General features: G+C 37.8%; 1 protein-coding gene across 1 annotated transcript in view; it reads left to right on the top strand.

The window, feature by feature from the left end:
* The window catches only part of LOC149285965 (dynein axonemal heavy chain 11-like), a 141486-nt gene that overhangs the window by 13338 nt on the left and 103302 nt on the right, over positions 1 to 24846 (top strand). The window contains exons 13-24 of the mRNA XM_089494671.1: positions 225 to 617; positions 2673 to 3005; positions 4180 to 4434; positions 5404 to 5573; positions 6372 to 6591; positions 9003 to 9119; positions 9629 to 9715; positions 11010 to 11168; positions 19193 to 19276; positions 20472 to 20630; positions 20910 to 21032; positions 22533 to 22655. Of these exons, the coding sequence (XP_089350797.1) occupies positions 225 to 617; positions 2673 to 3005; positions 4180 to 4434; positions 5404 to 5573; positions 6372 to 6591; positions 9003 to 9119; positions 9629 to 9715; positions 11010 to 11168; positions 19193 to 19276; positions 20472 to 20630; positions 20910 to 21032; positions 22533 to 22655 (2223 nt within the window). The remainder of the gene's footprint in view (positions 1 to 224; positions 618 to 2672; positions 3006 to 4179; positions 4435 to 5403; positions 5574 to 6371; positions 6592 to 9002; positions 9120 to 9628; positions 9716 to 11009; positions 11169 to 19192; positions 19277 to 20471; positions 20631 to 20909; positions 21033 to 22532; positions 22656 to 24846) is intronic.

The following is a 24846-nucleotide window of genomic DNA, read 5'->3' as shown; positions in this document are numbered from 1 at the left end:
TCCAACCATATATATATATATATATATATATATATATATATACATACAGTTCAGATATATATATACTGTTTGCATATTTGAAGAATAAAAGTACTCATGTGTAAAAGTAAATTTTTCCTTAGTGGAGCTGTCGTGACAGTGAGCTGTCCCTTTAATTTACTGAATCTACCTTGCATTTTTAAAATGTATTTTAAGTATTTACTGACAACCATTTTCTATAATAGTATACAACAAACCTGGATCTCATAACGAAATGGTTCAACGGTTTGCAAAAGTCAATCTTACAAGAGGAAAGAGACCTAATACTTGACCAGCTCAAGGCTATTGATGAAAAGCTGGAACCATCATTAGCTCTGCTGACATGGCAGGTAGAGGATCTGGAAAGTTATATAGAAGAGGCTAAAGAGCTTGTGTACAACGCACATAGCAGAGTTTCAAAAGCGAAACAAAATGTGGAGATGATGCAAAGTCTGATGAACAGATTGAATGGAAATTCATTTGTTATGAGAAAGAATGGAAAAATCCCTTTACTTCTAGTACGCGGAGAGAAAGGGAGCACACATAAACTCCACATCACGGCAAAGGATGTTGGACAAAAGATACAAGAACTTCTTAAGGTATTGCAACAATTTCCGATTCTTATTATTATTATTATTATTATTATTAGCACTGGCTTGTATACAACCAACAGATTCTGCAGTGCTGTACAAAGAGGTTATACATAAAACCTAAAAAATTGAAAAGGTGCGGAGAGCCAACGTACAGATCTATCTATCTATCTATCTATCTATCTATCTATCTATCTATCTATCTATCTATCTATCAATCTATCTATCTATCTATCTATCTATCTATCTATCTACCTATCAATCTATCTATCTATCTACCTATCAATCTATCTATCTATCTATCTATCTATCTACCTATCAATCTATCTATCTATCTATCTATCTATCTATCTATCTATCTATCTATCTATCTACCTATCAATCTATCTATCTATCTATCTATCTATCTATCTATCTATCTATCTATCTATCTATCTATCAATCTATCTGTCTATCTACTGTATTTTAAAGCTTAATTTCCTCCTATATTTCTCAAACATAAAATAAGCAAACTAAACAAAAATGAAACAAAGAGCTCCAAAGTTTTGTTTGATTTTTTTTACTCCTACTTAAGCTCTCTCACATTCGCACTGTATGTCTCTCTACCTTTTCTGTCGATCACTTTGGTGTCCCTGTGTCTTTTGCAGCAGCTCTGCTTCTTTTCTTGACCCTTCTTGTTTGTTCTGCCTTCTGCCTTCGTCCACTTATCCTAGTGTCTTCTTTCTTCGTCCGGTTCTCTGTGAACCTTAAGCTCTCTCACATTTGCACTTCTCTGTATGTCTCTCTACTTTCTCTGCCGATCACTTTGGGGTCCCTGTCTCTTTTGCAGCAGCTCTGCTTCTTCTCTTGACCCTTCTTGTTTGTTCTGCCTTCATCCACTTATGCTAGTGTCTTCTTTCTTTGTCCGGTTCTCTGTGAACCTGGTCTCCCAGTTAACTTCCCCAAAAGGGCAGAGCCTCCAGGCTCACCCTCTCCCTCAATTGGAGTAACGGGAGAGACGGTGTGCCAGGAGGCCAGGATGAAGAAAGGAGACACAGGGAGAAGCGGACAAAGACAGAAGAAAGAAGACAGAAGAACAGGAAGAGGCACAAGAGAAGCGGAGAATATGGGGAGACATTGAAAGAGAGAGCGCATGAGAGAGTGTGTGAGTGTATGAGAAAGCATGGATGAGAGTGTGACAGAGCATTAGAGAGTGAATGAGGATGACAACAAATTTTGTTGGGAATCCCTTCTGAATTTTGTCTGAACCGAAAGGGGGGGAAGCAAAATTCATTGTCTGAAAATGAATGGACCAAAAAACTAACATCGCATTTTAAGGATAAGCTTTCAAAAGTATCAACCTTCTTTTATCTATTGCTTTTGACTTGATAAAGGGAGGTTGAAAGTTTGTCCTTAAAATGCAATGTTAGTCCAATAAAAAGGTGTTATTTTATATTGCATTACTCATTTTTCTATCTATCTATCTATCTATCTATCTCTCTCAGCTAAAAAATATTTCATTTCTTTCCAAAATATATTTTCTTTCAATTATTATTGAAGTCTGTAAAATACTAGAAGACTACAGTAGTTTCATAACTCCATCATTAGCAAATACTTGCCAGTTTTACACTACAGCCGTTTACAAAATTCCATTTAAAAGATCAGTTTGTTTGTGCTGCGAAAACTCTGCAGTAGTCTAGTGGTCCATAGAGTTGAACGGTCAGCCAGGTGCCTTTTGTTCTACAAGCGTATCCATCACGCGAGGCATTTTTCAAGCTAAATTGCATGTTCCACTTCAATAAATGCCTTGTGTAAAAAAAAAGTCTGATTAGTGTCTTAAACCTGCATTAAGTAGATTTCCCATGAAATCAAGATGATTAAATTGGTTCTGCTATGTGCATTTTGCTTTTGATTTTCTTTAACACGCTACTAGATCACCTTTGAACATATTTTTTATCTAATAATAAAGAACATTAATATTTTTATTATAACGTCAGACCCGGAGGTTGATATGGATGGTATATTCTACAGGTTGTAGAGTGATCTTGTTAGCCCATGAACTCAATAATCATATTACTTTTGCAGCACAATCAGCAGGTGTTTGAGGCAGAACCTCTGTCGAATAAATGGAAAGCATACACGGAGTACATAGACCGCATGATTTTAGAAGGACTGTGCAAAGCTGTGAAGTGTTCACTTCAGTACTTGATTGAGAACACAGAGTCATCACTTAAAACTGCCCCTTTGTTTGAAGTAGAGCTTGTCCTTAATGGAAGCGAAATGACTTTTATGCCTTCCTTGAACCCAAAAATAAGTGGCAATTTTTCCAACATTATAGTGAATTTACTTAAAGAGGTATATCAAATTGCATCTTGTATACCACGGGTCGCTGAACATCTTGGAAAACCAACATACCAGGTTTGTCACTCAAATCTTTTTTGTGTCTTAAACTAACACAAGACAAAGCTAAGTCTATACGTTCAAAATTACTTCTAGATACATATGCTTATAAGCATCTATAACACACCTGTCTTCAACAACCCACAGGCTTCAAGTGTTTTTTGTTAACTACAAGTCCCATCATGCTTAATCTATTCAATCGAGATGTTTAGATCTGGCCCAGGAATGACCATCTGGCACAATGGGCAAAGTGGTTGTTGCTGCCAGTGGCTGGCTATGCCTCACCGCACACTACTTGAATATAAAAATGTATAAGAAACTGCCTTCAGCTGTACGTCATCATGCGGCTGTTGGCCTTAAAGTTCCAGAGCCGCCTTATTATCCTTTAGTCCTGTCCTGGTTGAGATATATTCAGACATACATGGTCACATGAACCACTTGCAAACATTAATTTTGGAAAGAAGAACATTTTTACCCTGGTCATTTTGACCATTTTGCTTTCCTTGGCCTTCCAGTTTTTGCCCTTGACCTTACCCCAATGCCCTCATAAATTGGAGTGCTGCACATGGGCGTTCGTGATGTAAATCTGGCCCCGCATGGAAATGGCATTACTTATAAAGCATAATTCTTGTGCAAAGTTTCAAAAGTAGTATGATGGAATGGTCCATTCATTGGTTGCTATGGTGATACTTTTTTTTGCCAGAATTGCTCTTTTTAAATAATCCCCAATACACTTATATATATTTTGTCCAGGGCACATTGTTGTACCTTTTCATACATATGTTATGTTTCTTAGAAAGAAAGTCATAATTTGAAAGTAAGTTGCAGATCTGACACATTTGACATATTTTCTCCTTTACTTATGGCTCATGTATGAGAATGCTTTAGGTCAGGGTAATTACGTCTAGCAATGGAATAAGCTGTAATGAGTAATTTTGGTGTACTTTCTAATGGTTCAATGCAGAACAGTGTAGAAAATACGAATATATTCAAAATGGCATTTTTCAACTTACAATGTGGCCACTGCGTTCTGTATTAGCTACGAGTGAACACACTGGCAGTCTGGATATTGGACGGCAGATTATTATATATATTATTTTTCTGCTGAAACATTTTTTACATTTCCTTTTTGGCAAAAAAAAAAAATAATCACTGTCTTCAGATACAAGTCATTTTTATTTCTTGCATGTAGCAAGATGTTGATGAGATGGAGGCGCTGAAAGAAATGCATCGGGAGATTATAAGCAGGGTGCATTCGACCATTGTTAATGTGAAAGAGTATCAGAGATACTTAAAAAAGTACAGCTATTTGTGGATGGATGATAAAACGGAATTCATGAAGCAATTCCTCCTGTACGGTCGGTTTCTTAGCACCGAGGAGATGGAATTATATGCAGATTATGAACTGCAAAAATGTTCACCACAGTTAGAGCACTTCAAGAAACAGGTAAGAGCGTGGCTGAAAGAAATTACTCAATTTGAATTGTCATCCAACGGAAAATATTGTGGCTTCTCGCATATATACACATGGTAACGATTTGCCTTCAAGCTGAACATCATTTTTTTGTATTGTAACTGGAGAACCATCATATACCAACATGTATATAACCCCTGTTCTTTAGAATAATTGGAATTAAATGAAGAAGAACCTAGTGAGAAATACCTGTAACATAATATATGATACAGGACGAATCCGTGACTTCTATTCGAGGTGAAACATCTTTCAGCAGTTTACAGAGGTGATTGGTTGGCCCTGGGTATTTTACAATTGTATGTAAATCTAGAAAACAAATCAATAAACGCCGAGGGAAAGAACATCTTGCTACTGTTCCATGTGTCCTACCCTTGGTCATCATGAAGACTACCTCTCTACCAACGCATAGAAGTGAAGCACCAGACACATAACCAATCACAAATCACATCACAAATCATAAACCCCTCGTATCTTAACTAATCATTATTTTAGATTTCTCCTAACCAAAAAACAAAACCTATTTTGGGGGGGCATAATATCCTCCTCATTTTCCCTCTCTTCTACCCCAATACCTCTTTGCCTCCTTCCCATTGTCTATCTTTATTGGCAGTGGAGAGGGGTTTTCTTGGTGGGAGGCAAATGTTAACTAACCCTTTAATAGGAAAACTGATATGAAAGCGGTAGCAGTAGCTAACAGACCAGCAACGTACCTGCGCAACATGAGAACTTTAGCTTGCAATAGCTGGGATGGTAAAGATTTACCCCAACTACCCCAGTCTACAATTTCTATGAGAATGAAAATGAGAGCGTGAGAGCAAATGTGGGCATCATACGATCAATTTCTTTCCCGAATTTTAAAATTCCCCCCCCCCGATTTTAGCATATTGTTAGTCTACACATTTTGATGCAATTTTCTAATTGGTGAATTATTTTCTGTTTTAGATCAACTTTTATGAATCCCTATTTTGTGAAGTTGGGGACATAGAAAATGAGAAGACTTTTAATGGTTGGCTCAGAGTAAATGTGAAACCTTTTAAACTTTCATTGATGAATGTTATCAAGAAATGGAGCTGGATGTTTCAGAATCATTTGCTGAACCATGTAACATGCAGGTATGTGTTACGAATTATGATTATCAGGCATTATACATGCGGCAACACACTAACCTTTTATATTAGCCTAAACGTAGAAGTGCAGCTGATGGCTTTATGCTACGCTCTTATTCTATTCCACCACCGGAGATGCCTTCACAGTAGACAGAGCCCACCAGGTATTTGCCAGGCCTGGTGTAACATTAAAGAAGCTCTTAAATTAAATCTTGTAAATGCATATGCTGGAAAATGATATAAAAAAAAGTTGGTGTAAAATAAAATTGGTTGATAAGGACATTTACCATGGTATTGATTGTTAAATAACAATTTTGGCTTAAAAACCTTTGAATGCCAGATTTCTCCCTGTAATTGTGCTATAGTTAGATTTAGGAGATAACCTTATAAAAATTTAAACGTTGAAAATGACGCTTGCTCCAAGAGTGGCATCAGCCCTCTTTATATAGTATTTATTCGTTTTATTGCACCATTATCTGGCACATTGCATGTTAAGGGATTATCTTGTTTATTTGACTATGAGTAAAAATGACATTTGAGAGGAAAATAATGTTCTCACTTTCCAAACCTTCATATGTTTATTATTTGAAGAAAAGAAACAATATATAACTTGATAATATAGAAAACAAATTCTAGTTCTTAAGTAAAAAAAATGTAAGAAATGCTGTCAAAAACAAAACAAAACAACATTTCAACTTGGCCCAGGAATAGAACACACTTCGTCCTGACACCATGGTTCTAAAGATAGATTTGATATAGGATAATGTTTATGCAGAAAAAATAATCCTAGCATTTGTATTGAAGTGTTGATGAGTTGGAAGAATTTATTGAACATACCGAGAAAGGCTTGGCTAAAAAAGTTAAAGGTGAAAACTATTCTGTACTACGGGAGATCATGGGTCACCTAATGGCAATTCGGGACCGACAATCCACCGATGAGAATTTTCGGCATTTAAAGGCTACAGCTGAGTTACTTCGATGTTATGGACAGCTACTCCCTGATCAGATCTACTCACAGCTTGAAGTAAGTGTGATCTATGGTGATCCTTTATACGTGGTGTAATAAGTCAAAATCAAAATGGTAACCGAACTATGTAAACAGAAGATCTGGGGCATTCCACATCCACCAAGGAATTTATTTTACTGTTTTTTGTTTTTTTAATGATTTCATTGTTTTTTCCTTTCTTCACCTTTTTGAAGAGATCCCTAAACACCAGTGACCTCTGTAATACCCCTGATCAGGGCCGGCTGAAGACTTAACGCCGCCTGGGGCGAAGTTTAAAATGCCGCCCCCCGCCCCCCCCAGTCGGCCCCATTGTAGGTCCCTGCCCCTGATGATCTCTTGATCATATAACTGGGGTTGCCTTAAAATATATATTTTTTTATATAGTTCTTCATATTTATTTTATATTTTATATATATAGATGAAATAACATTAATATTTATGTATCATCTTTATTTATTTATTTAGAACTATGATCAGAGATCCACCAGAGCCTGTAGAGACCTTTCCTTTCTTTAATTAGTGTTTTGTCTCGTCAGATATATCAACGTAATCCAATAAAGGAGCTTTATATAGAGCGTTCATTTTCTCAACATTTGTTATATGTTATCGAACATCTATAAAAACATACCCAAATACTGTATTATTCCATCTCATATACAATATGTGTATACGCCTCTCAACTCTCAATGTTTTATTCTCAGTTAACAAAGCCAATAATGAAATAGACATTATTAATACTCAACTGTGTAGGGTAACTGTTAGTAACTTTGTAACATAAAGACCACATAATAGACCATTGGATTGAGTCACACATTTAATTATAAACATAAATGGAAATATCCACAATGAATAAACTGTTATCATATAAAATTATTGGTGTTTCTGGCCTTCATGTATTAAACACAATATATAATTTATTTCGCATTTATTTATTTATCTTTTACCACATTAATATAATGTACATTTATTGAATATAAACTCAAACATATCTTCCTAGCTGACACTGACCGCTGTTTCTAACAATAATTTTGACCATCCAAGGACAGTTCAGGTATCTGTAGATCCAAAAGAAATGTGTTTGTTAAAGGAGATATAGAATTGTTTTTCCGCTCAATATATGATCCAAAGTCCATTTATTCAAACTAATTTTCTCTTCAATTTCCTTCTCATCTTCTATGGATGTTTTTTTTTTCTGTATTTTAAATCGACAACAAATACATTCAACACTTTTAAAATGTCACATTTGTTTCCATCACAGAATGTGATGGACAAATTTCAGTTGATACAGAAGCCAACTAGGCGTGAAAACACATGTAATACAAGTATCTCTTTAAGATTTCTTGTCTAAGCATCTCAACCGACGTGCAAAAATACACACCTATCCCGGAGGGAGGAAGAATACCTCGTTAGAAGCTAACGTTATTCGACTAATTGTATCAAATCGCTTGAAATTGTATGGGCACAATATTACTACTGAGTTAAGCCGCGTGTAAAACCGTTTTGCAGAGAAAAGGAACGCTTTGGAGATTTTTCTGATGTTTGATTTCTTAGAAATGTATAGACCTATGCTGAGCATGTAACGTAGAGACTGACCTTTGCAAGTGATTACTTTCTTTTCAATTCCGATCTCTCATGCAGTCTAAATACCTCCTGTGAAAACATGTTTTTACTATGGTAATATCCCTTCAAAGCCCGTGTTCGCAGGACAGTGATTTCCTTCCTTATTCCTGGATAAAATCATTGTCTCTATTCTTGGTTCATTGATGGAAACCAGATTGAACAAACAAAAAGCAAGGCAAAGAATTAAATTTTTTTTTCTTTTATGTATTTATATTCTGTAATGTATATATGTATGTATTTCCATAAATGATGTATGAATTGACTAAATATGATATGGTATGACGAGCTAATCATGCGGAACAATTTCTAGCTAGGATGCATGGGAGCGACTGAGATCTTGCAGTGGTCCACACCCAGTCCATGGTCGCCATCTTGACATTGTAGGAAGATTTTACTTATGGGACCCGTCCCTACCCGCCACCTCTTACACAGACCGTCGGTGCATCATATCTCCTAGATCTGTACATGAGCCTGGCTGTCATGACTGTTGGGGACTATTAGCTCAGAGCAGGGGTGAAAAGTCCAAAATACAATATCTTCCTTTGAAAAATAACATATTTAGTATCAAATATTTCAACATATATATTTATTTAAAGGTACCAAAGGAAATGGAGATTCCTTAGACCTATAAATTAAAAAAAGCAAACAATAAAATAGAGTGGGAAATGGATGTTTTGACTCGTTTTATAATTAATGCACAATGGTAGCAAAAGCCTGCATGCGGTTGCTTTATCACATCCCCTATCGATTGATTCCATACTTAAATATATGAAGATAATCAATTTCAGAATTTCTGATTTTTTTTAAAGGAATTGCCTGAAAGGTGGAAAAACCTGAAGAAAATAGCGTTTCTAGTAAAGCATGAAGTATCTCCTTTGCAGTCCAATGAAGTGTCTGTTATCAGAAGGAAATGCTTCGTTTTCGAGGTGAGATCGGTTCTGTGCTCTGAAGCAAATGATTTCTCTCTCTTTTTGTTCTGATAACAAGCCGAAGCTCAGATTCACTGAACTGAGAAATTGTAAACTCTTAGAAAAAGGTTGTCTAAAGATAACAATTCAATGTTTCTTGGTAATGTACTCTGGATGAATCTGATAATTTAAAACCCACTTCACTAAAATGCTGGTGAGGCCCGTGTCTTCAATTATGTTTAATCTCTTTCCAATTCAAACACTGAAAAACTGTCGTCGGATCAAATATAGATTTTAAATGATTTTTTTTTCACTCTGCACATATTACATACAAATTCTGTTCGATTTAAATATAATTAGCTTTAAATCAAGTTTAACGCCAAATTGTGCTCAAAGGCTGGAGATTTATGAGATGTACAAGATGCAAGATTTTTAACGAATGACACGAAAATAGAACGCACAGTATCATGTTTATGGATTTTTGCGAGCCTTTTTAACAATGTTTTCTTTTTTTTTTTTTTTACCAGGTTAAACAGCATGAGTTCCGAAATCGTTTTAGAAATGAAACCGTTTTTAGATTTGATGCAGATGGGCCATACAAGAACCTGGATAAGGTGAACGCGTTTCTGTGTTTTTTTGTTTTTATTATTAAATTACATTTTTGTAGCTTTATATTTTTAAATCGATATCTATACCTTGTCAGTAGACATAGCAGCCCTGTATTTGCTGAGGCAGTCCCGGCAACTACCACAGAGGACGACAGCAGAAGATTTAAGTGGTGGGGACGGCTGGGGCGCCTGCCAAAATACATCACTGCTTGTGCAAGTGTGTGTGTGTGAATGAGAATATGTAACTCCTAAATGAATGCCATATAATTTAGTATAGGAGTTAAATTGTCACAGGTATACTTTGGTTTTTTTCTGCACATGTGCGGAGCATTTGTTTCAGATTCTAGGGGTTAAATTTCTTATGATGTGGCTAAATATTTGTAGACAACGTTCTTTTATGGTCTGCAATGTACATGAAAAATGTGTGGATTAGAGATTAATATCCGCACGCCCCATTGGTTCGCTGGTCAGAAATTGTTTTCTATTGCACTTAATGTATCTTTTTTTTTTTTTGTGGTCACAGCCTAAAATTGCATATTTGTCTTTTTTTCTCCTTTTTCTACACTGTTAACACCAATTAAGGTTTTGATGGGAAATTAAATAAAAACCCCTTATTTTGTATGCATCTGTCACAACTGTGATGCTTATTCTTGTATAGCAGTAGACCATAGAACGTGATAAAGTATTTATCTTTCTAGTATTTAAAGGTAAATATACATATTTGTGTTTTTTATTTGAGAATTTAAAAAAGATTTCATTATGGGCACAGACCTGTGCATCAAGAGCCTGCTGGTTGCTTGGCTGATCCAAGTTCATAGGCTCATAGTGATGAATTACGTTGTAATCCAACGGTCCTGCCACCAAACAAAGGCACGTGATGTCCACCACTGGAAATGTGTGATGTGATAAACTACTTCCAGTAGCCCAAAACTTGTCTATTAAATCTCAACCAGAGCTTAGCGTATTCTTTAGTAAGACCTCAGTGACTCTGAGGATTATTTATTTCTCCGAACACACTATAAACACAATTTAGAAGACTGTCAAGTATAACAGCAGAAAAATCGCAACTAGTTCTTGAAAGCAATGAATGGCTTTCAAAAAAGAAAGGACCGCAAGTAAAAGCACATCTGTTTCCAGATTATATATAGAGCAGTTATGTCACTCAGACCTTGATAGAGGTGGACGACCCACCATAACATAATGTACATCTTCTGATGGACTGCTTTCGTACCTGCTTACCTAAAAAGAGTAATATTTGTTTAAAGAAAAGGGTTTTTTTTCCTCCTGTTTCTTACTATAGACTCACAAAAATATATCAAGACTCGAAGCTGAGATGAAAACTCTTCAGAAAACAGCTGACTTGTTTGAAGTTAACGTTCCAGAATACAAGCAGCTCCGGCAGTGTCGCTCCGATATCATATTACTGAAGTCTGTTTGGGATATGGTAATATTTGTACGGGTAAGACACGCTTCATTAACCCCTTCGATCCCAGGGGTTTTTGGTACCTCAAAGCCCAGAGCAATTTTGCCATTTTTGGGGTATGTCGGTTTAGCGATGATTCTCTTTTCCTGTGAATAGTGTACCCATATAAACTATATATTGTTTTTTCAAGGAGAGATAGAGCTTTCGTTTGATACCATAGTTGGATGATTAGCTGAAAATTTGGAATGAGAAATTTAGTAAAAACTAGCGAAGATTAGAAAATTAAACTAATTTTTTTTTACATTTTCCCTCTGAATCCTCACAAAATTATGTAAAGTGATGGAAAATCCCCTCCAAGTTTATGAATTCAGGTGTGCTGATTTCAGAAATACCTAATTTATACAGATTTTCCAGACTTTCCCAGCACCAGGGAGCATACTATAAGGTGTACAATTTTGTATAATTTTTATGCCTATGGCTTAACAGGTTTGGGGGTTGTGTACAGGGGCAGAAGGGTTATACTGGCTATGCCGGCTTCTGCTGCCAGGGGGGAGTCCAGGCTGTCAAAGGTCTGGACATACCGGGACGTCCATAGGGGTTTCTTTGTGGGTGTTTTTTGGACGTCCCGGTACGTCTATAGGGGAATGAAGGGGTTAATATCAAAGTATATCTATTATTTTGCTAGTGTCCAGGCCGGTTTAAGTTACTGGTGGGTGCTTGAGCAAGCCCTCTTCTTTTATTCTCATTGATTCTTGTTTAAATCATATGTAAAATGAATTACAACATATTTAGCCAAACTATTTGTTGTTAGCTGTGGAGCTAAGATTCACAACTAATGAAAAAATAATAGTAAAAAAGCAATAATCCATCTGTTGCTTCACCTTGTGCCAATTACCTATTTGCAAGATGGAAACAAAGTTCCCTCTTTTATCCATGCATGCTTCAGGATAACTGCATGAGCATTTGTGATGGACATCAACTAAAGAACCAAGAAACAACAAGAAATCATCTAATATACATATCTATGACCACTATTCAGGCCCACACTGGCCTTATTGGACATCAGGCAAATGCCTCATGGGCCAGATAGGGCCACTTACCATTACTGCCGCATGAGGGGCAGATTGGGTCTTTTTGGGCATTTTTAGCTGCCAGTTGGATACGTGTGGCCACAGTTTGAGAGAATACCAAACATGTGCATCATTAGCGGGCCTCTGCCCCTAAAGTGTGAGGACTGTTTAATTATTCCCGAGTCTGTTTGAGCAATATGGGGGTAAAAACTAGACTTGCGCATTTGTCTTCGGGCGAACATGTAAACGAGCACGAAGAGGCCGTTTTTTTGTTCGTTCCGAAGACGTGCCGAAGAGAATACAGTGCCAGCAAAACGTAGGAGAAGACGAAGACTCACAACCACGAAGAATCGAAGATCGTCTTCGTTTTTGCCGCGCAGCTGCCAAAATTTCAAACAGGAGTGAGCTGATCCTCGTCTGTCCAATCAGCTCGCTCGCGTGACGTCACGCTAAGGGTCTCGTCCAATGCCTGTGCTGCTGTTTTTTGAATTCTGAAGGCGCCTTTATAAGACCAGAGCTTGCCTGAGAGATCCATTCATTTTTCGCTGTGACTGCTTTGGCAACACTGCTGTGCTGCATCCGAGCGTTACAGAGAGATTGTTCTGTTCTGTGTGAGACTGGTAAGCCTTAGCCTGCCATTTCTCACTGTGTACTTCATCCTCACTTCAATTCTACTGAATTAATAATATTTAATAATAATAATTTTATTAATTTAATCATTTTTTTATTTAATTTGTCTGTCATCAACTATGTAGTGCTGTTGAGTTGACAGTGCACTCAGTGCCTCACTGGCACTGGGGTGCCCTTGCCCTGGGCTGGCACTAGTGCCTACTGCCTGTCCTGCTTAAATAAATTAAATAATAGAATTTATAAATAATTTAATAGAATATATTATTAATAATTGAATACATATAAAATTATATATATATTTGTCAGTTATATATACTATAGTTAGTATAGTATTAGTAATAGTATACTAGTGGAGTGTACTGTAGACATTCAAGACATCTACTAGTGTCTAATCTAAAATCATTAATATCAATAATTCTATAATTCTTATCTTAATAGTTAATTAAATTAGCTATAAATAAAAGTAATAATATTAATGAATTACTACTAGCGTATAGTTCAGCTAATCTTATTAGTACTGGTGCTGCAGCTCTATAGTTTGTGCTTTGTTTTAGCAACAGCAAGAGACCAAGTCAATTTTTCTTAATTAATAATCTTTCATTTTATTTCATTTGTTTTGCTCACCTCAGTCCATCAGTGAAGTGAACTTGTTGGGCTAGTGAGTGCAGCCGCATAAGTGCTGTGTTCTTTTTTGATCAGCAAGCAGTGACGTTAACTGTTTCGCAAAGATTTTCTCATTTATTTTACATTTTATTTTAATTTTGTTAAAAGTACCCTTAGTGTTTTGCTCACCTCAGTCCATCAGTGAAGTGAACTTGTTAGGCTAGTGAGTGCAGCCGCATAAGTGCTGTGTGTTTTTGTTCAGCAAGCAGTGAAGCTAACTGTTTTGCTGTGACATTTTATTTTATTTCTAATTTCTTTTCAAGAAAAATTGACTGTGACGAGCTGTACTAAGCAAAGCTTCAAGCTACTAGCTGTAGTACTAAAATAATTCTAATCTTTAATCTTCTTAATCTATAATATATTATATAATATAATATAAATTCTAATTCATAATATATAATATATAAGTAATTATTTCTAATTCATAATCTATATTCTATCTATAATCCATAATATAAGTAATTCTAATCTATTAATAATATAATATTATATATAATTTAACCTCACTTTAGCTTAGTGGGTTTGAGAGCGTCTGCCTAGAGTTAGACTAGAATACTCATATAGCTTTAGGTTTAGCATAGTAGTAGGATAGGTTCTTAGGCCCGTGTAAATTCAAAGTCTTTAATTTTTTTATCCCCCTTTTTTATTTATTTATTTATTTTTTTAAGTTTTTTTAAACACTACACTACACACACAACACAAAATTTGAAATGGATCCTCCTTTTGGGACTAAGGAGGGACAAGCTCCATCTACCACCACCACCACCAGCACCACCAGCACCACCACCAGTTCTAAGATGCAGCCTTTGCGTCAGTCTAGTTGGCCAAGTAGGCCAAGCTCTCGCTTATCATTTGGGGAAGCATTGCTTGAAGGATCATCAAGTAAAGGAAAGGCACCAAAAGCAGGCAGTAGTAGTGCGGCTAGGCCCACAAGCTCTATGTTTTTTTACGGAAAGCCTAAAGCACCAGAACCACGTTCAAAGTTAAAGGGTAGCACAACTAGTACTTCTACTAGCCCAGTGAGTAAAAAGAAGTGCCTTTTGCCCCAAGCAGCATCTTCCCCATCCACAAGCAGCATGCAAGGTACCAAGCAGAGCCAAATTAGCAGCAAGACTCAGAGGAGTCCCAAACCAAAGCGATCTCATTCCTTCATAGGGAAACCACCACCACCACCCCCACCTCTACCGCCTCTACCACCACTAGTGCTGCGCCTACTGTTCCCACCGGTACCGCCACGCCATGTCCTCCTAGTACCTCTAGCAAGCAATCAAGTCCTTACAATATTTTTGTAAAGACAGTTAGAGAGAGGGCTACACATAGTGGAACTCCACCTAGCGAGATAGCAGAGGAGCCTGAGACTGAGAGGCCAAGTGCAGAGTCTGTTCTTCCTGCTCGCACTACTACTAGTCACGAGTCTCACAACGATATCAGTCTTAGCTCCAGCCTAGCAGGAATTCCATTTGATCTGGCTAATGAAGAACTAGACTATGAGCCAGAGGAAGTAGAGGAGATGAGTGGTCAGGAATCAGATTCCTCAGGGAATCACCACCACCAGCAGCAGCAAAACCTAGCAAATCTAAAGTTAAATTAGCAATTAGCAGTCCCACTATGGCCAGTACTGTTACCACCAGTCCCACCACCACTAGTTCTGCCTCTGTTCATCCACCCCGAGCAGTAGGAGCAGCACCCAAGGCGCACTCCAAGGCTATGCGCGCCCCAATTTGGGAGCCCTTTGAAAATGTTGAAGAAGGGCGCTATGGAAAGTGCAAACATTGTGGGAAGCTAATAAGCAGAGGGAAAGTGTCTGGCCATTTTACCAGTGCTAGCAAGAAGCATCACCTCAGCACTCAACACAACGCTGTGCTATTGGGGAAAGATGCAGAAGTAAACTTAGTGCAGGCAGCATAGCTGGTGGCCGTGGAAAAACCCCAACAGCTGCTTCTGAGCCAATAGCAGCAGCAGCTAGTGCTGGCAGCCAGAGACCAAGGCAGGTTGGAGCACTGCATGTCCAGCCCACCCTGGAACAATTTGTGGCATTCCAATCCAAAAGGTCAATGCCCAAACAGCAGGCCAATAAAGTAACGCGACTGATTGGTCAGTTCATTGCTGTTGGAGGGGCATCCTTCTCTATGATCGAAGGGGAGCCTTTCAAACAATTGATGGCGGCTGTGGCTCCACAATATACAGTTCCGTCACGTTCCACTTTCAGCAGGAACATTGTTCCCCTCATTGTATCGGTCCTGTGTTGCAGCAGTGAAAGAGGAGCTTTCCAAGGCTGCTGGTCAGTCTGTTCATTTCACAACAGATTTGTGGAGTGCACCTAGCGGCCAGCATGCCTTTCTTTCTTTGACAGCACACTGGTGGCAGCCCGGTGTGCCCAAGGAAGCTGCTGTGGCAGGCTACCGATCATTCCTTCTCCATGCAGAAGTGATGGATGAAAAGCACACTTCCCAAAACATTCTGCATGCGATGAGGAAAATGTTTAGCCTTTGGGTGGGAGCAGAGGCGGGCACCAATGTTGAAGTTGGTTTTGTGGTAACTGACGGAGGTGCCAATATGGTGAAAGCGCTGCGAGATGGTCATATTGTTGGTGTGCGCTGTGCAGCCCACATCATGCATCTTGTAGTGAAGGCAGCAATGTCAGAAGGAATTAATGTGGCAGCAGTAGTTCTGTCCCGCTGCAGAAAGATCACTGGGCACTTTCACCATAGTGTTAAGGCTAGCCAACTTTTGAGGGAAGAGCAAGAGAGGTCAGGTCTTCCCGTACACTGCCTACGTCAGGATGTCAGTACACGGTGGAACTCCACGTTAGACATGCTGGAGAGGATTTTGGAGCAGCAGAAGGCAATCCATAATCTTGCCTCAGAGCACAATATTGGGATTACCTCTCCATTGAATAGGGAGGATTGGACAGTGATCGCCCAGCTAGTGGCAGTCCTTAAACCATTCAGGGATGCCACAGAAAATTTAAGATCAAACACTGCCAGTCTGGCCCAGGTAATCCCAGTGTTCTCCCATCTAGGCAGCAAGATGGATGTGTTCCTTGGAAACCGTGAGGCTGTTCAAGGTGGCACTCTACATCCTGACGTAGCAGCCATAGTCAGGAAGCTGAAGGATCTGCTAAAAGTACACCTTCGCAAACGCATGGAAGAGAGTCCCGAAATGATGCTAGCGTGCCTTTGCGATCCAAGAATTAAGGGAAAGCTAGCTTTGAAATTCAATGTTCTCAGTAGCTACCGGGAGCAATTGGTCAACAAGGTGCGTGACTGGCAGCGTAAAATGGGAATGCTGTCCGAGGGGGGAGAGGTGCAGGAGGAGGAAGAGATTATGTGGTCTGCTACTCCTAGAAGCAGCATCAGCAGCAGTGCCACAAGCATCACAACAACACAGCTGAGTGGAGCAGCTGCGTTTTGGGAAGAGGCACTTGGGAGTATAGTTGGACCATCTGACAGAGCTAGCAGCAGAAAGGAGAGTAGTGCTGCTGAAATGGTCAAACTTTACCTCTGTGAAGTTCCTTCTGCACCTAATGTTGATCCTCTTAGCTACTGGGATGAAAAGAAGAGTGTGTGGCCTGCACTCTCATGGTTTGCGCAGCAGCTTCTATCATGTCCGCCAGCCACTGTTCAAAGTGAGCGCGTGTTTTCTATGTGTGCAAATGTGGTCGTTTCGGCAGGGGGCTCGCCTGCCATCAACGAATGAGGTGCATTCTGCAGTTCTGCAATTCATTTGTTGATGCCAGACCAGCCCCCTTCCAGCGACCAATAGAGTCGCACACACGTACCTTCACGGCGCGAACGCATCTGCTGCTGCTGCTGCTCCGATCTGTTCTTAACCCCGTATTAACCCCTGCTACGCAGCCGGGAGAAAACGAAGATGAGAACGAAAAAGAAGACAGGAACGGGCGAATATTCGCGGAATACGAAGGTTTTTTTTCCTCCGAAGACGAGTACGAAGACGAACACGAAGAGCCCCCTGGTGCCCAAGTCTAGTAAAAACCATACCAACGGTAATACTCAAAAAATAAGCATTAAAATATCTCTACTGGATTAAAAATGTGAAATAAGAATATAACTTAATTTGTTTATATGGAATAAAGATGAGTTATTTTGGTGAAATATTTCACCTTTTATTTCACTAAGCAACAGCTATTAGATGTATTCACTCTCTGGTTTTTAGCTCTACTCTCGCTATAACTGGTGGTAAACAATGTGTTACTGGGAAACCAATTACCTGCAGGATTTAAATTACATAAAATCTGTCATCTTCTGGATTATTGCCCGTAAACCACAAAGAGTTCATAAGCACGTGTCTAATCGTGACCAATTAATAGACTACATGGAAATAGTTACTCCTTCATCTCTGCTAAATTGGCTGACATCAATACGCACTGGCCAATTAAACACTGACGCTGATAAGTTTTGCTATTTACGGTTTATCGTTGCAAAGTCATTCCTTATGTGAGGAAGCCATATTGTTAACTTGAATTGTTTTCATCTATGATTGCGTGCACAGAATAACTGATTAAGCCGCCAGATCCACGCAAGAACAGCTAGCAAAGCATTTGGAGAACGGTAGCAAATACATAGTACTGATTTATTGAAATTTTAATATTATTAAAAAAGCTACATGCTCTTCCATATGATTTCATTAAAAAAACTGAGCTAAAGAAAAGTACTATTTGTATCAAAATCTATTATTTTGTGTATTACGGATAATTTTACATTTTACAAAAAATGAATTGAAGTAGATCTGGATATGAAATAGCAGCATGTACACAATGTAGGAACATTGTAACAGCCATAAACCTGGGCAGTGCATAGAATAATTCTTTCACCCAAGACAAATAATACAAATACCCACATTATTATCTTTAAAGGTGCTGTTCCATTTAGACAAAACAAGTCTCACTGAAACTTTCAAGATGGGGTTTCAGTTTCTAGTTGCCTAATTTTGTATCTGAAAAAGTTTGGCCAAAAATATGAAGGAAGCAAACATTTTACGCAATTAAATTATTTCTTGGAAGGGTTTAGGTATTCAGTGTTACTAGCCAAGATGCTTCTAATGCATTCAACGTTACTAGGAATGATGCCGTTACATCTACATGTTGTTACAAAAGTGTTACATTTAATAAAGTAGATGAAACAGCACCTTTACAGTATATTCCTACATTAAAAGAGAAAAGCCTTCACGCAAAATGTACCTCTGCCTGCTAATCAGGAATCAGGGTTCTATTACTCATTACTTAACCCCTTAAGGACAATGGGCGGTCCCTAAACCCATTGAAAACAATGCATTTTGTCATTAAGGGATTAAAACTTTACTCTTTACAACATAGTCTTCTTTTAGCCTATAGTCTGCACCTTCTCATGGAATTATTTATTAAACCTTGATCTCAAAAGTTTCTGATGTTTGCTAGTTCACTGACACGGCATAGTGGGTCCTCATGTTGTTCATTCAGATTATCATTATAGATAACTTTCATTTCTGCTGGTATTATACTCATCCAATGCATTCCTCATCTGGTGGGAGGAAGCCATTTAGGAGGTATACTGGAAAATAAATGAGTAAATAATATTCATATATGATTAATGCACAAACACTGCATGATGTAGAATACCCAGTGAGCACAATTTCTTTTCATGGTGCCTTCTGACATTTTATAATGTGACCAGAAAGCTCCCTTTTCCCCCTCTTCAGACGAGCATTAAAGACTGGATGAAAACACCATGGAAACAGATAAATGTCGAACAAATGGATATGGAGCTGAGAAGATTTGCAAAGGTAAAAATCATTTAGTCATTAGGATGCATATAACAGATTTAATCTTTTGAATGATAGAAGGGTAAGGAACTTCTATAAAGCACTGGAACGGTCTTCTTTTTTAAGGTAGGATGCACACAATTGGTCATTGCTCATTGGTGTCTTAGTGTAATTTTATCATTAGTCCCAGAGTCGGGCGTAGTATCATAACAGCAAAGTCTTGAATTAGTATTCACAGACATGAAATTGGATACATATTCTAGTTTTGCCACATATCTTAGCTTTCCTGAGTTTTAAACTATATTTATCTCCAAAACAATTACAACACTAACATAAAAATTGCATTTTATTTCATTTAGCTATGTTAAAAACTGCAAAGGTTCTCCTTTAAAGTACTGCTCTATACTCAATTTGTATTTAAATATGTGATCATAATGTAAGAATTTTAAAGTGCTCCTTAATAATTATGTTGAGGGATCCACTCATACAATCCTCCCACTGGATGCATGCATATAATTGTTAATTATTTTATAATTACTTATGCCCATTTAAGTTCTTATGTCAGTGGTAAAATGAAAAATACATGTTGTCCTTCAGTATTAAGTGATAAGAACATGTACTTCCTTGAGTAATATACTTGTTCATTGGAGAATGATTAACGGAAGAAATTGAAGATAACAGATCCGTAATAGCGGATACTTGTCATTTACGCATTTCTGTATGGTAATTATTAGGGTTTCTGGATTGTGGTTAGAATTGTGCTTGATGGCTAAGCAACTGTAGTGAGCACCATCAGTCTCCACTCATCAGACTGTTTCTATAACAATTGAGAATCCACATAGATAAATGCCAAGTTACACATTTTGAAAACAAGAATAAACTCTAAACCGACACAGAAAAGTGTTTGGCTGTAAATGTGTGCTATATAATACACAGCAATGCCAATCAGAGGCTAAAATTTCCAGTACATGATAGTTAGTGTAAGCAAAGCCTCTTTAAGTAATAAATAATCTTCATCTTTAAGGACCATGGGTGAAACTTGGGAATCCTGCCACATCCCCAAAAAAGCTGAAACACACAAAACTGTGATTTGAGAGAGTTTAAGGAAAACACAATTGTTTGAGACTGATAACTGGATTCATTTTTGATGTAAGGTTTGCTTATGAGTCTACAAAAAATGTACAGTAGCTTATTCATTCTATTTCTGGTTTTGCAGGAAATGAAAACATTAGACAAAGAAATGAGGACTTGGGATGTTTACTTGGGTCTGGAGTCCACAGTCAAGAACTTGCTAACATCTCTGAGAGCTGTGAATGAGTTACAGAATCCTGCAGTCAGGAAAAGACACTGGCTTCAACTGATGAGCAAGACTGGGGTACCTTCTCTAACATGTATCACACACTTCCTAGGCATATAAGGGGGGAAATGTACCAAACTAGAGAGCTTCCATTCCATAGAGAAAATTTTTTTTGTATTTTGCAATATGGAGACTACTTTGCCCTGTAAAACATCAAAACGTATAGACCCATCTCAATCCCATTGCAGCTACTGATTTCTCTTACAAGTAATATCATCATAATATATCTCACCATTGTTTAGTTGTTTAGTTATTTTGTTGCTATTTCCTTTTTTTTTCTTCAATATCTTTCGAAAGGTAAGATTTTTAATGAATGAAGAGACTGTCTTAGGAGATCTTCTTGGGCTTCAGTTACACAGAGTGGAGGATGAAGTTAGAACCATAGTGGACAAAGCTGTGAAAGAAATGGCAATTGAAAAGGTAGGGTTACACAGAATGTTTTGCTGTCTGTTAGGGTGACACCTAGTAGTATCTGCAGCAGCAGAGAGGCTGGTGGTCCCTGGACCTTTGGGCCTATCCCTAGTGAGCCTAGGTTAGAATATGTTGTGGGCTGCAGTGCACTCATCTCCAGGCTTGGAAAGATTGTATTTAATTGTTTCATTTTGGGAGTGGGCACCGTATTCTTTGTGCCCAAATACACTTTGTGAACCCTGCGCTGTCTGCCTTACAGATCGCTGCACGGTTAAATTATTAAACTATTAAAGACACCCTTTAGAGCTTACAGGTGTATAATTTCTGCTAATGAATGAACATTTGGCTATGATGGTGAGCAGTCAACCACACCATGACACTACAACAGATCTTCAAATATAAACATACATTACATTATACACAGAACACATAATACAAGCTAATGTATTTAACTTATTTTGACACCATAAGCCTTAAACCATCTTAAACACTGAAATAAGAACAATTAACACAAAACCTCAAAACTCCCTTGCATATCATTGGTCCCTAAAACCCACATCCGTCAAATGTGTTCCATGGAGAACCGCTATACCCCCATGAAATGCCGCATAAGGAGAAACTGTACGATCCACCTTAATGCTTCCAAACACCAGGGAACCATCAGTACACTTCATGCATACCGACAGGGAACCCTCAAATTCCTGTTAAACTTGTCCCAAAGCATACCTCAAAATCCAATCCACTAACCACAGCTTTTTCTTACACGTGCTATATGCTGAAATGATTGCCACTCCTGAGCTGTTGGTACATAGAATGAGCATAAAAAGCATACTGACTGCGCACAAAAGGTGTCCTATCATGGACACCATTATTGGCAGTAGATGTAACTGTCCATGTTGGATACATTTTTCTACCCATTTTCAATATACCTTCAATTCTGTGATCTCAGAACTGAATCTACTACACTAAAGCGAGCATGGCGGGATGATGTGGGTTATACCGCACATCACCCTTGGATACCCAATTCTTGATGATTCTTTCAATCCATAGTAGCAGAAAAACCAAATACTGTAATTCCCTGCTTATGATTATTCTCAACCTAGTAGGGCAGTGATGTATTATGATCTAGGGCATGGATGGGGCAGCTGAAGGTTAAATTATTCCCTGGGTCATGGTCCTCTTCTGTACCAGAATATCTTAACATGTGTTAATGTTATTGTTCCTTTTTATAGATTGTTAACTTTTAGTGTTGTTATTAGTTTTCATTCTGTTTTTCTAACAGTGCTACACAATCTGTCGGAATGCTATGGTAATGTAACGCAATGCAATGTACTCTGGGGTTTAGTTTATCTGTGTGTGAGTGGTGTTAATGTCACTGAACATCTGGCATTATTAAAAACAATGTAGAATAATGCAATCCACCTTGTGGCTTGGCTTCAAAGCCGCTACGTTTACGTTAAATGTTTGCAAGCCTATGATAGGTAGTATAATCAGACTTTTACATCCCAGGTTCTAGTGGAGATGAATCAAACTTGGAGCATCATGGAATTTTCTTATGAAAAACATCACAGTGCTGGAACTCCCCTACTGAAATCAGATGAGAACTTAATTGAGACACTCGAAGACAATCAGGTAATGAGTATTGATTTTCTGTATTTACACAGAGCTCAGTGTAAACTCGGGTAATGTGTTTAGATGGATTTTATTAAGAATGGCGTCTAGTTTAGGATTAAGTAAGGAATAGCAGAAATAACCAACTTTTTATTGAAAATATGTTAGCAAAAAAATATTTTTTATTTCTTAATAAAACCTTTTCCACTATCATGTTTTTGTTTAGTAGTGATTGTTCTCCTGCAATATGATCAGGTGTTTTATTATAAAGGGGAAAAAAAACCCCATACCCATAATTCCATCTGCTCCTCTTTAAATATCTAGATATATGCTTGAACTAGGCACATCTTGGGTGAAATCTCACATATATTATATGGACTATTATATGGACTATGAAGTGTCATGATAATGCCAGTTTTTTTGGTACAAATACAATATTTTCCTTCTAAACTAATTTGAGTGAGGCTTTCCTAATCTTTTATTTCTGTTAGTCCAGATTGCGATGCAATGCGCTACTAATTATATCGTGTTTACTTGTTATACAGTGCTACAGAATATGATGGTGCTATATAAATCACCAAATAATCCCTTTTATCAGGTACAAATACCTGGGGGTATTATGGCGAGTAATATATATATATGTGTACTGTATATATATATATATACGTGTGTGTGTACTGTATATATATCGGAATACTCATTCACTTACATTCTACTGACGTGTTTAACACAAAAACAGTGACTAGGTCCAGATATTTCCTAAAAAACTATTGTAATCTTGCAGCGGCACTCAGCCCCAGCTGCTAAGCTTGACAACATCTATGAAGAACTGAGACACTTATAAGAAAGTGCTAGCCTGCCATGCCTTATTGCTTAAGTATGTGCCGCTGCTCCCCTGTTCGGTTTGAATAAAGAATCAGGAATCAGAGTAATGTTGCTCTGTTGATAGCTAGGAGCTGAATACAGCCATCAGTTCCATTGTGAGTTCTTGTAACTGTGTATTTTTTAAGCATTTAGCATTTGGACTTGTTTTGTAGGCTCCCTTTTTAGAGCACAATTTCATTCTTTTGACCGCTACATTATTCATAGGTTTTTGGGCTTTCGTGATAACTGTTTAGTGTAATTGGCACTAAAACAGTGGTGCATCTTAAGTTTAGTTTCATTGGCATTGGAAGGGGGTATTGTGTTGACTTTGAAAACTTTCTAAAGTTATTTACACTTAAAAAGAAAAGTTTCTGCTTCCTTCAATGTTGTCTTTCTCTTTGGAACTTGAGGTTCTGTCCTTGTTTAGATCTGCTTTAGAGTTTGCTGAATCTCACAATGTACAGCAAAAAAAAGCATTCTGTAAGAGTAATCAAAGGTATTTTAAAGAGTAGTGAATGTGAGCAATGTATTGTACCAAAATGTTAGAAAGAAATCATAGATCAATAAAGTATTTACATCAAAATAGTTTAGTCTGCATTTCTATGTCGTTTGCATCACCGGTACATCTGACACATTGTAGAAAACCTTCATTCCACTCCAAAAAGACTTCCAAGGAGTAGTGCATTTAAGCCATCTTATTAAATGGCCCTGATTAATAGTATGCAGAAAAAGGTGTTTTTTGTTAGCAGTTTTACCATTTTGTTGCCTTAAAGGGCACAGGTATGCTTGTGAGCGTCAGCAACTTCCAATTGTAACAACTATATATATATATATATATATATATGTCAAGCAGCAAAGATTTAAGCTGTCCCATAGCACCAGCAACCAGGAAATTGAGGCAAAGTCACCAGGTGGTGAATGTAAACATGTAAATAAGAGAACATGTTAAAAAGAGTAAAACTGTGATGGTACAGAACAATGGCAACGTATTATTTTAAGGAGTACATACATTGTTATCACTTTGAAGAGACCCCTGTGACTTTGTAACCTTGTAACAGAAACGCCTTGACTTCACTATACATTCTGAAGAGCCAACCCCAGAGTGCTTCTGCTGCAGGAAGAGCTTAGCTGGCCCCGTATAATTTATAGTTAAATCAAAAAGATCTCTTCAAGGTGTCCTCAACTATTGAACTATGCAGACCTTCTTGTTGGAGACTCTTGGCAGGGTTGGACCTTCGTAATGAATAGTGAAGCAAATCTACAAGTCTGCTGCAAACTCTTTTGTCAATTATCCCTTTATTGAGTAAACCGCATATGTATCCTGATTATACAACCGCAAGATGTGATA

Source organism: Sceloporus occidentalis, unplaced genomic scaffold (assembly GCF_023333645.1).
Source record: "Sceloporus occidentalis isolate IW3139 unplaced genomic scaffold, rSceOcc1.0.p SCAF_74, whole genome shotgun sequence".
In the NCBI taxonomy this organism is placed as follows: domain Eukaryota; kingdom Metazoa; phylum Chordata; class Lepidosauria; order Squamata; family Phrynosomatidae; genus Sceloporus; species Sceloporus occidentalis.
The sequence above is the reverse complement of the archived record's forward strand: the minus strand, read 5'-3'. Positions and strand labels throughout refer to the sequence as shown.